Source organism: Pristis pectinata, chromosome 8 (assembly GCF_009764475.1).
Source record: "Pristis pectinata isolate sPriPec2 chromosome 8, sPriPec2.1.pri, whole genome shotgun sequence".
Taxonomy (NCBI): Eukaryota; Metazoa; Chordata; class Chondrichthyes; order Rhinopristiformes; family Pristidae; genus Pristis; species Pristis pectinata.
Genome location: NC_067412.1, coordinates 88,561,744 through 88,577,580, shown reverse-complemented (window position 1 = coordinate 88,577,580; position 15,837 = coordinate 88,561,744). Strand labels below are relative to the sequence as shown.

Below are 15,837 nucleotides of genomic sequence, written 5' to 3'. Positions count from 1 at the left end.
ATGGTGACACAGCAGTCAGTGCCTGTCCCTGAAAGCTGCAGGGACCTGGGTTTGACCCTGACCTTGAGTGCCTTGTGACTGGAGTTTGCACATTCTCCTTGTGACTGTGTGACTTTCCGCTGGGTGGCTCTGCTTCTCTACCACGCTGGTAGGTTAATTGCCAACTGTAAATTACACACTAGACATAGAACAGTACAGCAGAGGAGCAGGCCTTCATGTCTGTGCCAACTATGATGCCAAATTAAACTAAGCCAATCTGCCTGCACATGATCCATATCCCTCCATTCTCTGCATGTTCATAAGCCTGTCTATATGCCTTTTAAATGCCACAATCATGTCTGCTTCCACCACTACCCCTGGCAATGCATTCCAGGCAACTACCACTCTCAGTGTAAAAAATTTGCCCTGCACATTACTTTTAACTTCCCCCTCACACCTGAAAGCTATGGCCTCTGGTATTTTACATTTCTACCCTGGGAAAAATATATCTATCTGCCCTATTCATGCCTCCCATAATTTTATAAACTTTTATCAGGTCTCCCCTTGGCCTGCGACACTCCAGAGAAAACAATCCAAGTTTATCCAACCTAGTCTGGGTAAGTGGCAAAATGATTCAAAAGGGGCCCGATGGGCATGTGGAGACAAGGCTGCAGAGAAATAAGGGGAGGAAGAATGGGACTGATTGGATTGCTCTGCTGAGAGTCGGCATGGACCTGATGGGCCAAATGGCCTGCTTCTGAATTCAGTAAATATTTATTGTACTTCTGTGCAATATATGTTTGCTATCAAAATAATTTGCTTTGGGTTAGTGATATTCCTTTAATGGCTCCCTTGTTCCTCAGGGCACCAGGTGATGTTGTATTTTGTCACGGTAAATAGCAAGGACTCTGCCATTTGGTCAATGCTGATGGCAGACAGTGCATCCTGTGACTATCCCTGTCCAACCTCAAAGATTCAGACCAGAACACAGAGGATACAAAGAAGAAATGACCAACTCCTGACTGGTGTGTAGTAACCCCAATGTAAAATATTCAGACAAAGATTGGATTGTGTTATGCCACAGTCCAATAGCATCAGAAGATCGGCACTGTCCAATCCACAGGTTTGCCTATATAGTCTGTAGAAACACTGAGCAATTACACTTCTTTCTCAACCTACTGATTTCTAAAGATTCAGGCCTATAGTACTTAAGGTTTGTTGCTAACATACCCCTCTGACTGGCAAATAAACCATAAATCTGAAACCTGCCATCAGCTAGTGTTAGTTGTCAACTTGCATGCCCATTACTGGGGCAAACATGGACACTTTGTATGTGACCTATGAAGGAGGCCACAGATAACAATAACTTGTATTTCTTTCACCCAGCAAACTGTCCCCAAGTGCTTCACAGGAGTGTTGCCAAAAAGAAATAGATGTCAAACCACCTAAAATGATAGCTGGCAGTGATCCAAAACTTGGTCAAAGACATGAGTTTAAAGGAGAAAAGTGAAGGAAAGAGGTTAGTTGTGACGCGGCTATGTTCAGAGATGAGGAAGAGGTCAAATTAGAGGAAGGAGGTTGCCTCAGAAGGTTACGGGGCTGAAGAAGATTACAGAGAGTTGTGGGCTCGTAGAAGGATCTAAAAGCGAAGTAGTTATGAAGCACGTGATAGCTCGAGGTTTAGATATCCCTGCTCTATGCTCGCAAAGGAAGAATGGCTACCAGCTCAAAGTACCAGGTACAAATCATCCTTGGGTGGTACCACAAGCTAGATACATAATTTTCAGGACAGGACAGGAGGAAGCTGGAAGGGGAAGGAACAATAATTTTTCAATTGAGAGTGGTTAATGAACTTGAAATCAATTGCTTGCAACTTTACAAAATTGAGAAAGACATCCATTTCATGACAGGCCAGTAATGATACAAATAAAGAGAATTTAGATATTGACATCTTAATCCATTAGTCCAAATGAAACACAGCACTTTAACACACTGCACAACAATGTGCACTACAGCATGCAGGAAAGAAGACAGGAAACAATTCTGGGTGCAGTATATGAGTTACTACTGCAGAGTACAGCTGTCACATGCAAATAATGGCACTGAAGCCTCTTGGCAATGATGTAAGGGTTGGGAGGAGGGGGAGTTTCCTGACATCATTGCCATGGTAACCTTTTTTTGTGAGGATTCTGGCCTCTCACCTCCCTCTGTCTGACGGTCGTCTTCGCCAGCGGTTTCCCCGCAGCAACAGTCACCTGTAGTGTCCATGCAAAGGACGTGAAATGAATCAAGAGGGGCAGGAACAACAGTGGAAACGTGATTGCTCTTTCTTTAAATGGCACCATCTGATAGGAATGAATAAATAACCTCAACTCTAAAGTCCTTTTGCAAATATTGCCACAGACCAAATACCGTATTCTTTAAATTCAGCTTAGTCTGTTTTAGACCAAACACCTCCTATGTTCCCATTTAAATGTCTCGCATGCTACCTGGGAGGTAAAACATGATGGCCAGTCCCGAGCCAAACAGGCCTGAAGCACCTGGTTTGTTTGGGTTTCATTACCTAACCCAAGCCTGTGCTACATTTGGATACTGTAACTGCTGAGGGAAGATGTATCAGCCAGGTTCCTTTTCCCAATAACTATCCGGAGGTGGTTAAAATGGTGCCTGAAGATTGGTGGACAAATTTCGCATCCCCTACATTTAAAGAAGCGATGGAAAAATTCCAGGGAACAGTAGCTTAATGTTGGGGATAGTAAAAGTAATAAAATTCTGACTCAAGGATGTAATAGAGAAACTTTAGGGAACTGAAAATATAATGAAAGAGATTTCGGCAGATTACAAAATGGAATTGATGACTGGAATTCCACAAAGTAGTGACGGAAAGTGTAGTTGAAGGTAATACAGTAAACATAGCAGGTGAGAATTAGAATTGTTGGCATCTTTTTTATGCCCATAGAATTTCAGAATGGCAAAATAGGCCTGATGGCAATCACCATGTCTTGTCTATCTGACCTCAGTGCTGCCATTTTGGAACTCAATACTTCAGCCAATAGGCTCTCTCAATAACTCAAGAAATGCATTCTGCAGCAAATGAAGACTTTTCCATCTGTGTAATTTGAGGGAATCATCCAGTACTTATAGGTTAGTGGCTGGTTCATTTCTTCTGACTGTTGTATGAACCCCATCAGTGCTTTGTGCTTTCTATAGCAGGTTCAAATTGTGGAAGTTTACAGGCAGTGCTGTGTTGGTTGGTTGCACTTCAGACTTCTCCTCAAACCAGTTATGGGCACTCCCCAAGCAACAGAGCATAACTGGGAGATCAAGCAGAAGGTATACAGAGCAAAACAAGGAGCTAGAATAGGAAAGGGGATGGAAGGGGTGGGTGATAAGGCGTTTCAGCAGCACACCACAAGCTCAAAACCCATCAGGGAGCAATTCTCCTACCTGCATCTTAGTGACAAACAAAGTGTGAGATGCCGGTGTTTCAGTAAGGTCATCTTCACTGAAGTCTTTCAACCTACTGCTGCCCCAACTGCAGGGCAAGGACAGCTTTTCCAATGGCTGTCAAGGTGACCTTGGCAATGAATTTTAATGTGATTGTCTCCTTGCAGGTTCTAGCTGGAGAGACTTGCAATTACTCAGAGTTTACCCTCCACTGTTGCAGTGGTATCCTCCATTCCCCAGATTTCATCCTCCCTAGCCAGAGAAAGACAAGTACATGGATGAAAGGCTTTGCTAAACTTGCAGGAACTGGGCAACAAGGCAGGAGAGCAAGGGCGAAGGTACCTTTTGAGAGACGATGGCTGCTTTGGTCTCCATGGAGTCACTGCCACCAACCCCCATCTGTATCTACCTCAGCCTTTTTCAGAGGTAAGATCGCTGGACTGCCGTGGCACTCTGCAAGTCCCTCTGCACAATCACATCCACTGACACAGGAGCAAGCCAATCCCAGCAAACTCATCCTTCACTCAGCTGTTGCTTGTGTTGCCGTGGACTGTGACATCTTTCATCTGCTGCTCTGTCATCCGTATTTCCACAGCCGAATCTTACTCCCTAAAACTCTTCATCAGATGGGTGCCAGGCAAATCCATTCTCTTGTCAATGAACAGGGCCTCTCCAGGATGTGTTCCGGTGCACCAATACATTACTTTCAGCTTTCTCGGCACACTTCTCCAGGGAAGAATTCATCGGATTCCTCGGCAGAAAAATTCCTGCCCAACCTCATTTTTGGGCTAGCTGGCACTTGGGCCAGCTGTGCCCACGTCAGCTTGATCACTGGTCTCACTCAGTGCAGATCTTTCCCCTAGTCATCATCATGCGAATCTGTGGGTGGCTCAGTGGCGTAGCTAGTAGAGCTGCTGCCTCAAAGTTCCAGTGACCCAGGTTCGATCCTGACTTCACCTGATCTCCAGAGCAGTTTCTGTGGAGTTTGCTTGTTCTCCCTATGATTGCATGGGTTTTCTCTGGGTGCTCCAGTTTCCTCCCACATCTCAAAGACGTGCAGTTTGGTAGGTTAATCAGACGTAAATTGGCCCTAATGTGTAAGAGCAATTTTGATGGGAATGTGAGGGAAGTAAAATGGGATTAGTATGGAATCAATGTAAATGGGTGCTTATAGTGGGCGCTTATGGGCAGGCACGGTAGAATAGCGGTTAGAGTAACACTATTACAGTGCCAGCGACCCGCGTTTAATTCCAGCCGCTGTCTGTAAGGAGCTTGTACGTTCTCCCCGTGTCTGTGTGGGTTTCCTCCGGCTGCTCTGGTTTCCTCCTATATTCCAAAGACATACGGGTTAGGAAGTTGTGGGCATGCTACGTTGGCGCTAGAAGCAAGACGACACTTGTGGGCTGCCCCCAGAACACTCAACGCAAAAGATGCATTTCACCGTGCGTTTCAATGTACATGTGACTAATAAAGATATCTTATCTTATCAGTCAGCATGGACTCAGTGTGTGGAAGCACCTGTTTCTGTACTGCATGATTCTATAGTGTGAACAGAGTTGGTGCATTTTCATTAAAACTGTTCTCTTGCCATTCCTCAGTTGCCTGATCAGTTTGAATTAGTTACCTGAAAGCAGAAGGCTACGGGATAAGGCTGTGGTGAAGGTGGAAAGTAGGAGGGGCAAACTTACTCCATTACCAGCTTATGGTGGAAAGTGAGGAAGAGAACTAGGTCTGAAACTACTAGTGGAATTGATTGCACTTATGCATCAGAAGGAGCTTCCAATGATCTTCACCACTTGCATGAGCCAATGAATTAATTTTAATTATTTTTTGAGGACCTGGGGCCACTGGCAAGACCAGTATTTAATAACCATTCCTAATTTCCCCTGCAGCATAATCACAGGCATGGAGCCGTTGGGCTGCTTCTATTCTTTAATTATTCTGTGTGTATTTACTGGGGAATTTTCTGCTCTGATCATAACTTTTGTTGGTGATTTTTTTTCCAGACTCCTCTGGAAGCCTGGCTTGAGTCGACTAGTATCCACTTGAAGGGACCTGGCTTGGTTTGGGCTTCTGCTTGGTCAGGTAAAGGGAGGCACCTCCAGACTCTCCTCCTAAGGTCCCTGATGTCAGGGGATAATTGCAGAAGTAGATGTTCCCAATAGTGGGTGACTGATCTTCTTAGCTTAATCTGGACATGAGTCTTGCTACTGAGAAAACAGATACCTGGCTACCATGTTCCTAGGAACAAGAGGTCTGTCATATTGACTCCCAGATAGATTGCAAACAATTTAAATAGGTACACACTCAATATCCATTCTATGCCATAATCATTGTACGTTGCAATCAGAACATCAGCACTCATTAAGCTAGAACCTCTGCACAAGTACCACTTCACTGACCTCAGGCACGTTACAATGATCCGTCCCAGCTCTCCCCCCACCTGAAGCTAATGACATGCATATTTGATGTTGTTCACATTTAACTTATTACTTTATGATGTTATGAAACTGTGTAGACTTTAAAGGTTGTTTGGCCATTTCATCAATGAGAAACCATTAGTTTATACAGTTGCCCCAAACAGAATATAAACAATTGGAGCACATCTTGGTAGCTTCCATACCTGGCAATCCCGGAAATCCTGGTGGCCCTGGTCTTCCATCAAATCCTGGATCACCTGGGGGTCCTTGGAAACCTGGAGATCCTGGGAGTCCATTACCTGGCTCACCCCTTTCTCCTGCGGGTCCCCTTGGACCCGGGCTGCCTGGGAATCCTTTCTCACCTGGGTAACCAGATCCACGGTCTCCCTGTGTAACATAAAGACAAAAATCATATATAGAACATAGAACAGTACAGCACAGTACAGGCCCTTTGGCCCACGATGTTGTGCCGACCTATATAAACCTACTCCATGATCAATCTAACCCTTCCCTCCTACACTGTCTGTACCCTTCCACTTTTCTTACATCCATGTGCCTATCTAAGAGTCTCTTAAATGTGCCTATTGTATCAGCCTGTACCACCACCTCCGGCAGTGCATTCCAGGCACCCACCACTCTCTGTGCGGAAAAAAAACCTACCTCTGCAGTGCAGTGAAACCAAATGAAATTCATTCAAAGTCAATGGAAGAATATTTGGTCTTGTGAAACCCCATGAGCACAAATCTGATAGCTTTTTAATTCATTTTATGGTCACTGGAATGATCTCCCCACACCCAAGACCACTAAAAGACTCTATATATAAGCTGTACCCATTACAGATCCAGGCAGGAATTCCTCTGAGAATGGGAGTTCATGTATAGTTTGTCATATTGCTAGGCTACACAAACCAGAAAGCTTCCAAGTTAGATTATGTTGGGTTAGGTGTTACAATGATGATTGGGATACTATAACTAAATGTAGCCCCATCACACAAGGGACGGAACATAGAACATTACAGCACAGTACAGGCCCTTCAGCCCACGATGTTGTGCCGACATTTTATTCTGCTCTAAGATCAATCTAACCCTTCCCTCCCAAGTAGCCCTCCATGGAAAGCTTCCATTACTTTACCAGCAACTACAGTTATGCATATTTGAGGGGGATAAAGATCATATTTGGCATTGTTTGTCTTCCTCAGGACTGAAAAACCAGCCAACCCATCTTTGTTCAGGCTAACATGTGAAAGTTGGTTATTTGGGGAGATGTAAGGTAAAAATTGGTCCTTGGTCGCTTGCTTTAAATGTGCATATCTGATAGGAACTCCAGATTTTACTCGGATTCTGAAATTGGCCTCTGTTGAAGTCAATGGAAGGTTGAGCTCGACTTGGAACTGGCACTTTATCAAAAGCTACCAAGGGCAAAATTCTACTTTGTATGTTTAGGCTGCAGAGAATAAAATAGTTAGGATAAAGGATGCTCAAAAGGCAAAAAAAAAAAAAATCAAATTCAGAGCAAAACAGAGCAGAGTTATATTGTGGTTGAAGCTGTATAAACACTAACAGGTGAGCCATTGGGATGATTTCACCATATGAAATATGATTGATAATATGATTCTCTCCTTCACCCAACTGGAAAACAACTTTGCTGGAAGCTTAATGAATTCTGAGTTACTTTAGGTTTTCACGCAAAGTGCCCTTGCCTCTTGCCTGGCTTCAGAGGAGTTAGTCCGAATATCAATAGTTCATTGATGAGTTTGCGCTGCTATAAATGCAGAAGTAAAAATGGAAAATGGTGGAAACACACAGGACTTGAGGCAGCATCTGTGGAGAAAGAAAGAGTTCATCTTTCAGGTCAGTGATCTTTCACCGGAACTGATAAAAGGTCATTGATATGAAATGTTAACTCTGGTTCTCTCTCTACAGATGCTGCCTGTTTTGCAGTGCATTTCTACCATTTTCTATTTTTATTTCAGATTTGCAGCTGTTTGCTATAAATACAATGGCTGTGTGACATAATTATACAACTACTGATTCGTGGCCCAGCAGAAATTCAAAATGGTTTTTGATTTTATTCTGAAAGCATTCTGAAGGTCATTGTTCGCTACATAAGTAAAATTACCAAGTCACTTTGTCCTTCCTTTATCCCCACATGTCATTTTAAAAATCACTCTTTCCAGTCACACTTCTCTCCTCTTCATCCCACGATCACACCAAACTCTGAGACCTGGGACTCAACACCTCCCTTTGCAACTGGATCCTTGACTTCCTGACCAACAAACCGCAATCAATAAGGATGGGCAGCAACACCATCGCCATGATTATTCTCAACACTGGTGCCCCACAAGGCTGCGTCCTCAGCCCCCTTGTCATACCTCGTGGCCAGATTCTGCTCTAACTCCATTGACAAGTTTGCAGATGATACCACCATAGTAGGCTGTATCACAAATAATGATGAGTCGGAGCACAGGAAGGAGATAGAGAGCTTAGTACCATGGTGTCATGACAACAACCTTTCCCTCAATGTCAGCACAACGAAAGAGCTGGTCATTGACTTCAGGAAGGGGGGCGGTGCACATACTCCTGTCTACATCAATGGTGCTGAGGTCGAGAGGGTTGAGAGCTTCATGTTCCTAGGAATGAACATCACCAATAGCCTGTCCTGGCCCTACCACATAGACACCACAGCTAGGAAAGCTCACTAGCGCCTCTACTTCCTCAGGAGGCTAAAGAAATTTGGCATGTCCCCTTTGACACTCACCAACTTTTATCAATGCACTACAGAAAGCATCCTATCTGGATGCATCACAGCTTGGTATGGCAATTACTCTGCCTGGGACTGCAAGAAACTGCAGAGAGTTGCGGAGACAGCTCAGCACATCACGAAAACCAGCCTCCCCTCAATAACTCTATACTTCTCGCTGCCTGGTTAAAGCAGCCAGCATAATCAAAGACCCCACCACCCCAGACATTTTCCCTTCTCTCCCCTCCCATCAGTAAGAAGATAAAAAAGCCTGAAAATATGTACCACCAGGCTCAAGGACAACTTCTATCCCGCTGTTATAAGACGATTGAATGGTTCCCTCGAATAATAAGATGGACTCTTGACCGCACAATCTTCCTCGTTATGACCTTGCACCTTATTATCTACCTGCACTACACTTTCTCTGTAGCTGTGACACTTTATTCTGCATTCTATACTATTTTACCCTGTACTACCTCAAAGCACTGTGTAATGAATTGATCTGTACAAACAGTGTGCAAGACAAGTTTTTCACTGTACCTCGGTACAAGTGACAATAATAAACCAATTCCAATTCCATGATTTAATTGAACAGGAAAGCAAGGTTAGCATGCTCCCTCTGTCTTGTCAAGCCAACTCTGAAACTGACCACTTGGAAAGCACTCAGTAAAAAGGATGATGCCCCACTGCTTTCTTTAATTACCTGTGAAGATGCACCCCATCCTCACTTGGCACATCAGCCCAGCTTAGGAACAATAACACCACTGATGGCTAAGTTGCAAACTTGGTCCAGTCCCTATTTTAGTAATACTCCAATATTCTACAGCAAGGACTTTTTATTTATATACAGTACATAGGGTTTTTTTAATATATAATTGGTAAAGTTCTGCAACTAGAAGGCTAACTTAAAATTTACTGAAGAGTTAATTAGCTTCATTCCTTTGAATCAGTGAAAAGAAGGTCCAACTCAAACAGATTGCCGATATTGCTCCTTTATCATGAGCAAATAGATAGCCATAATTCCCAGATGAGTGTTAGCATCCTTTGTCATACCCAATGCTAACAACATTAAAGTATAAAACATTACAATGCATTGAACTCCAATGGTACTTACGGGTAAGCCAGGACGACCTGCTAAACCTGGAAAGCCATCCCTTCCTGGTTTTCCTGGAATGCCAGAAGGTCCCCTTGGCCCTGGGACACCAGAACTTCCCTTTGGCCCTTCAAAATGGAAATAAGTTTTAACTTCTGAAGTTGTGTTGAAATATATCAAACATAATAAATTCCACTGAAATTCCTATGTTCCGTGATTTAGTTAGAGGCATTAACCTGTTCACATCAAATCAGTTAACAGCTCTGCTAAAATGATGGACTCGAGAATTTTGGAGCAACCTGATCATCTTCATAAACAAAAATAAAATACTATGATATTGGAAGATCTGAAATGCAGAGAAAATGATGGAAATACACAGCAGTCATATAGAATGAAACAGTTAGCATTTTTTACCGCAACTGTCTATGTACCTGGTTAAACTATTGAACTGCACCACCATCTCTTTAGCCATTTCATCATTCTTGTTTTAAAATACAGAAGCTTCCACTAAACTTCCAATGTGTCAGACGTGTATTTTGAAAGTGTAAGGGAGGAACATTGCCAGAGCACAGGAATAATTTTTCTTTATTCACTGTCCTGCAAAGGGAAAGATGCATTTGGGAGAAAAATCCTATAATTTCGGCATTCTTCATTCATTTCCAGCAAGTTCCTATTTTTCCATGGTCACCATAATACCTGGATGGGAGCCCAGAGGTTACATGTACCCCAACTGAGATGGAATTCCCAATCATAATTTTTGGAGAATTCTTCCTGGCTTAGACCCCACCCACCCAGAACATTCTCTCTTCTCTCCTCTTCCATCAGGTAGAAGATACAGGAGCCTGAGGGCACGTACCTCCAGACTTGAGGACAGCTTCTACCCCACTGCGATAAAACTATTGAATGGTTCCCTTATACGATGAGATGGACTATGACCTCATGATCTACCTTGTTATGACCTTGCAGATTATTGCACTGCACTTTCTCTGTAGCTATGACACTTTACTCTGTACTGTTATTGTTTTTACCTGTACTACCTCAATGCACTCTGTACTAACTCAATGTAACTGCACTGTGTAATGAATTGACTTGTACGGTCGGTATGCAAGACAAGTTTTTCACTGTACCTCGGTACAAGTGACAATAATAAACCAATACCAATACTTCCTCTGGAACTGATTTTTCTTTTAATCATGGATCTCATGAATAGTTCAGAGAGCAAATGCACTGTAGAGTGTGGAAGACAGCCATACAGAAGATGGCACAAGTAGCACTCCAATTCGTGCAGCCAATGAAGGCTACTTGCCCATGAGGGAGCATTCCTAACCTTCTACGTCCTGCCTCAATGAGACCAAGAATCTCCATGCATAGGAATGGGAAAACCACACAGGTTTATTAACTCTCATTTAGAAATGAGTCTCAAATCCTGGAATACCAGAAGGTCCCCTTGGCTGTGGGACACCAGGATTGCCCTTCAAAATGGAAATAATTTAAGAGTCTCAAACAAATTGTAAAGGAAAACCTCTTGTTTTGGAGTGGCATTGTGTGTTGAGATGGTCAAACTTTATTTGTTCGTACCTTTTGCTGATGTGAATGATGAGTCCCCCTTTTGTCCTTTTCGACCTGGCACTCCTGGTACACCTGGAAAACCCTAAAATGCAAAAGGGATAGTCAGCATTCTCCATCAGCAGGCAGCCCATAGAATACATAGAACATGGAACAGCAGAGCACAGGAACAGGCCCTTTGGCTCACGATGTCTGCACTGAACATGATGCCAAATTAAACTAAATCTCTTCAGCCTGCCTTATCCTTCCATTCCCTGCATATTCATGTGTCTATCTAAAAGCCTCTTAAACGCCACGATCGTATCTGCTTCCACCACTACCCCTGGCAGTCTGTTCCAGGCACCTAATCCATTGTGTAAAAAAACATGCCCTGCTCATCTCCTTTAAACTTTCCCCCTCTCACCTTCAACGCATGTCCTCTAGTATTTGACATTTCTACCTGGGAAAGAGATTCTACCCTATCTATGCCTCTCATTACTTTATAACTTTCTATTGGGTCTTCCCTCAGCCTATAAGTTTGTCCCCTGATAACTCATACCCTCGAATCCAGGCAACCTCCTGGTAAACCTCTTCTGCTCATTTCTGGAGCATCAGGGCAAGATTTCCTCCAAGTAATAAAATAATCTCTGTCTTTACAAGGAGTAAAGTTTCAGCTCTGCCTCCCAGTAGAAATTGAGCCATCACATTCTCTAGCCTGCTCTTGAGTTTCTGTGTGCAAACTTTAAAACACTGCGCACACTTCAGTGGTCTGCACTGACCATGTTCTAAAGAGAAGAGACATCACATAGGGTTACCCCTTTCTTCACGCATTCTCTCACTGCATTTGCTTTAAGGGCTCAGTTCAACAGCCTTTCACAACCACCATCTGAGCTTGCTCCATTCACTGTTACGATATTACATTTCCCTCTATTGGGACTACTGCTTGCTTCTATATTTACATATGACTGGCCTTGAAAACATTACAAGATGTGCAGGTGACATTAAATTTGGAGGTGTTGATAACAGTAAGGAGGATGGGAATAGGTGACTCGAGGAGTGCCCTCACAGCTCCACTCAGGATTAAACCTGACCTCTGATGTTGTCTGTGTGGAGTTCGCACATTCTCCCTGTGACTACATGGGGTTCCTCCAGGCAGTCTGGTTTCCTCCCACATCCCAAAGACGTGCCATTTAGTATGTTAACTGGCCAATGTACATAGCTCTAGTGTGTGGGTGAGTGATATGTTCTGAATGTGGGGAAGAAGGGGCGGGGTGGCGGTGGGTGATTGATGGAAATTGAGGAAAACAAAAAGGATGTTGGATTAGTACCATTGGTGTTTGATGGTTGGTGTTGATGGGCCAAATGGCCTGTTTCTGTGCTGTATAACTCTATGAAATTGATACGAGGAGACAGATCAGCTGCCATAATAAGCAGACAATTAACACATGAAATCTAATTCATTGAAGTGTGAAGTGATGCACTTTGACAGAAGGAATGTTCTTCAATACTCTAAGTTGACTACACTTGGAGTATTGTGTTCAGTTCTGGTTGCCTCATTATATGAAGGATGCAGAAGCTTTAGAGAGGGTGTAGAGGAGATTTACCAGGATGCTGCCTGGATTGGAGAGCATGTCTTATGAGGATAGGTTGAGTGAGCTAGGGCTTTTCTCTTTGGAGAAAAGGAGGATGAGAGGTGACTTGATAGAGATGTACAAGATGATAAGAGGCATAGATCGAGTGGACAGTCAGAGACTTTTTCCCAGGGTGAAAATGGCTAAGACAAGGGTGCATAATTTTAAGGTGATTGGAGGAAGGTATAGGGGGGATGTCAGAGGCATTTTTTATTACATAGAGTGGTGGGTGCATGGAATGCACTGCCGGCAGAGGTGGTGGAGGCAAACACTTTAGGGACATTTAAGGCAAACACTTTAGGGACATTTAAGAGACATGAATGATAGAAAAATGGAAGGCTATGTGGGAGGGAAGGGTTAGATAGATCTCAGAGCAGGATAAAGTGTTGGCACAACATTGTGGGCTGAAGGGCCTGTACTGTGCTGTAACGTTCTACGTTCCATGTTCTAACGAATATGGATAAAATGGCACAATTCCAAAGGATGTACAGGAAGAAAGGGACCTACGTGTTTGTGTATGTTAAGCATGGGTAGTAAAGTCTTTGGTATCCTGTGCTTCATAGACAGCAACATAGAATACAAAAGCAAGTAGGTTATGTTGAACTCTCATAAAACACTGGTTATGCCACAAATGGAGCATTGCTTCCAATTCTGGCCATCACACTTTATAAAGGATGTGAATGCCCCAGAAAAGAATGCAGAGACTGGCATGTTTCAAGGTTTAAAGGATTTCAACTACAAGCTTAGACTCCTGGTTAGAGAGGAGTTATGATATTGGTGATGGGTTCAGACAGAGTGAAGAAGAAGCTGTTGCTATTAGTAGGTGTTTCAAAGACCAGGGGAAGCAAATGTAAATTACTGGACTAAAGATATACAAGGGAGATGTGAGGAACTTCCTTTTGCATAGATTCATGGAGATGTCATAGAGTCTATTAGAGAGCTTGGTACTGATCTGGAACTCCAGCTGTAAGCATGGTGGGAACCAAGGCCACTGACACTTTCAAATGGGAAATGGATGGACACTTGAGGGAAAATAATTTGGAGAGCTATGGGGAATAAAGCAGGAGAATGGGACTGACAGGATTGATCCACAAAGCAGCATTAAGAATTTAATGAGCCAAATGGCTTTCTGTGCCGGCACCTCTGCCGGCAGTTCTTTTATTCCACAATCAGGGACACATATGTAAAGGAAATATATCATGCCATCCATTCTGAAAAGTCTTAATATGAATGAAGAAAATTTAGATACGGGGAATATTCTGCTTCCAGTCATATTGAGACTACATGGACATCATTAGGGGAATGCAATCAATCAGGGCTCAATGACATAGGTTGCAGAATCAGATGGATATTTTGTGGGTTTTCTCAATTATGTGAACTAGGAAGAACACGTCCTGTCCTTTCCCACCATCAAAACCAGGCTTTCCTGGTTCTTCAAGAGGACCTTGATTTCCTCCTGTAATCACCCCCTCCACAAAATTTGACCTAAATTGGTTTTACCCATGCTTCTTCCCACTCCTTCCGAAGCCAGAGGTACAGGGGAGAATCCGTGCTAGAGAATGCGATGGATTTGATTGCCTTTCAACATTCTGCATAGTCTCATATTCGCCATAGAGATATCAGCACAAAACACCACAGCTCCAAAGCAAACATTACTTACTTGGTTACCTATTGGCCCTGGAGGCCCTGGTGATCCTGGGTCTCCACACTGTCCATTCTCACTATTAGGACCAGGATTTCCTTTTTGTCCAGGAGGACCAGGGGGACCAGGATTTCCTCCACGAATCACCCCATCGCAGACACAATCTCCTGGTTCACCTGGCAAGAGGAAACACAGTCACATAAATAACACATTGCAGTTTTTTTTTGTGTGTGTGTGTGAACATAGAACAGTACAGCATGGCACAGGCTCTTCGGCCCACAATGTTGTGCCAGTCTAATTAAATTAGTATTCAAATACCCAACTAAACTAATCCCTTCCGCCTAAATATCCATATCATTTAATTTCCTGCAAATCCATGTGCCTGTCTCAGAGTCTCTTGAATGCCCCTATCGTATTTGCCTCCACCACCACCCCAGGCAACATACTCCAGGCACCGACTACTCTCTGTGTAAAAAAACTTGCCTCACACATCTCCTTTAAACATACCCCCTCTCACCTTAAATGCATGTCCTCTGGTATTAGACATTTCGAACCTGGGAAAAAGATACCAGCTGTCTATCTATGTCCCTCATAATCTTATAGACTTCTATCAGGTCTCCTCTCAGCCTCCACCGCCCCACAGAAAACAACCCAAGTTTGTCCATCCTCTCCTTGTAGCCCTCTAATCCAGGCAGCATCCCGGTAAACCTCTTCTGCACCCTCTCCAAAACCTCCACATCGTTCCTATAATGTGGCAACCAGAATTGAATGCAATACTCCAGATGCAGCTTAACCAGAGTTTTATAAAGCTACAACGTAACTTCCTGACTCTTGAACTCAATGCCTTGACTAATAAAGGCCAGCATGCCATAGGCCATTAACTATGTATTGTCCCTTTACGTTTGATCTCCCAAAGTGCAACACCTCACACTTGGCCAGACACTCCATCTGCCATTTCTCCATTTGTATCTGCAACTGATCTATATCCCGCTGTACCTTTTGGCAATCTTCTGCACCATCCACAATGCCACCAATTTTTGCATCATCTGCAAAATATTTTAATCCACAAACTCATACAATAAAAGATAGACTCTTGATCTCTCAATCTACCTCATTATTGCCCTTGCACCTTATCTGTCCACCTGTATGACCTCAATGTTTTTGTCTACCTGTACTACCTCAAGTGTTTTTACCTGTACCACCTCAATGCACTCTGTACTAACTCAATGTAACTGCACTGTGTAATGAATTAACCTGTACGATCGGTATGCAAGACAAGTTTTTCACTGTACCTCGGTACAAGTGACAATAATAAGCCAATACCAATACCTGCACTGCCCT

At 43.4% G+C, this 15,837-nt stretch overlaps 1 protein-coding gene across 5 annotated transcripts in view; it reads right to left on the bottom strand.

Moving 5' to 3' along the window:
* Positions 1-15,837, bottom strand: part of col4a6 (collagen, type IV, alpha 6) — a 356,258-nt gene that overhangs the window by 70,660 nt on the left and 269,761 nt on the right. For 4 of the 5 annotated variants that reach the window (XM_052022087.1, XM_052022085.1, XM_052022086.1 and 1 more), the window contains 5 exons: positions 14,515-14,672; positions 11,257-11,329; positions 9,700-9,806; positions 6,050-6,233; positions 2,181-2,234 (listed from right to left, as the gene is read on the bottom strand). In XM_052022087.1, coding sequence (XP_051878047.1) covers positions 2,181-2,234; positions 6,050-6,233; positions 9,700-9,806; positions 11,257-11,329; positions 14,515-14,672 — 576 coding nt within the window. The remainder of the gene's footprint in view (positions 1-2,180; positions 2,235-6,049; positions 6,234-9,699; positions 9,807-11,256; positions 11,330-14,514; positions 14,673-15,837) is intronic. The other variant, XM_052022088.1, reaches the window with a different exon arrangement.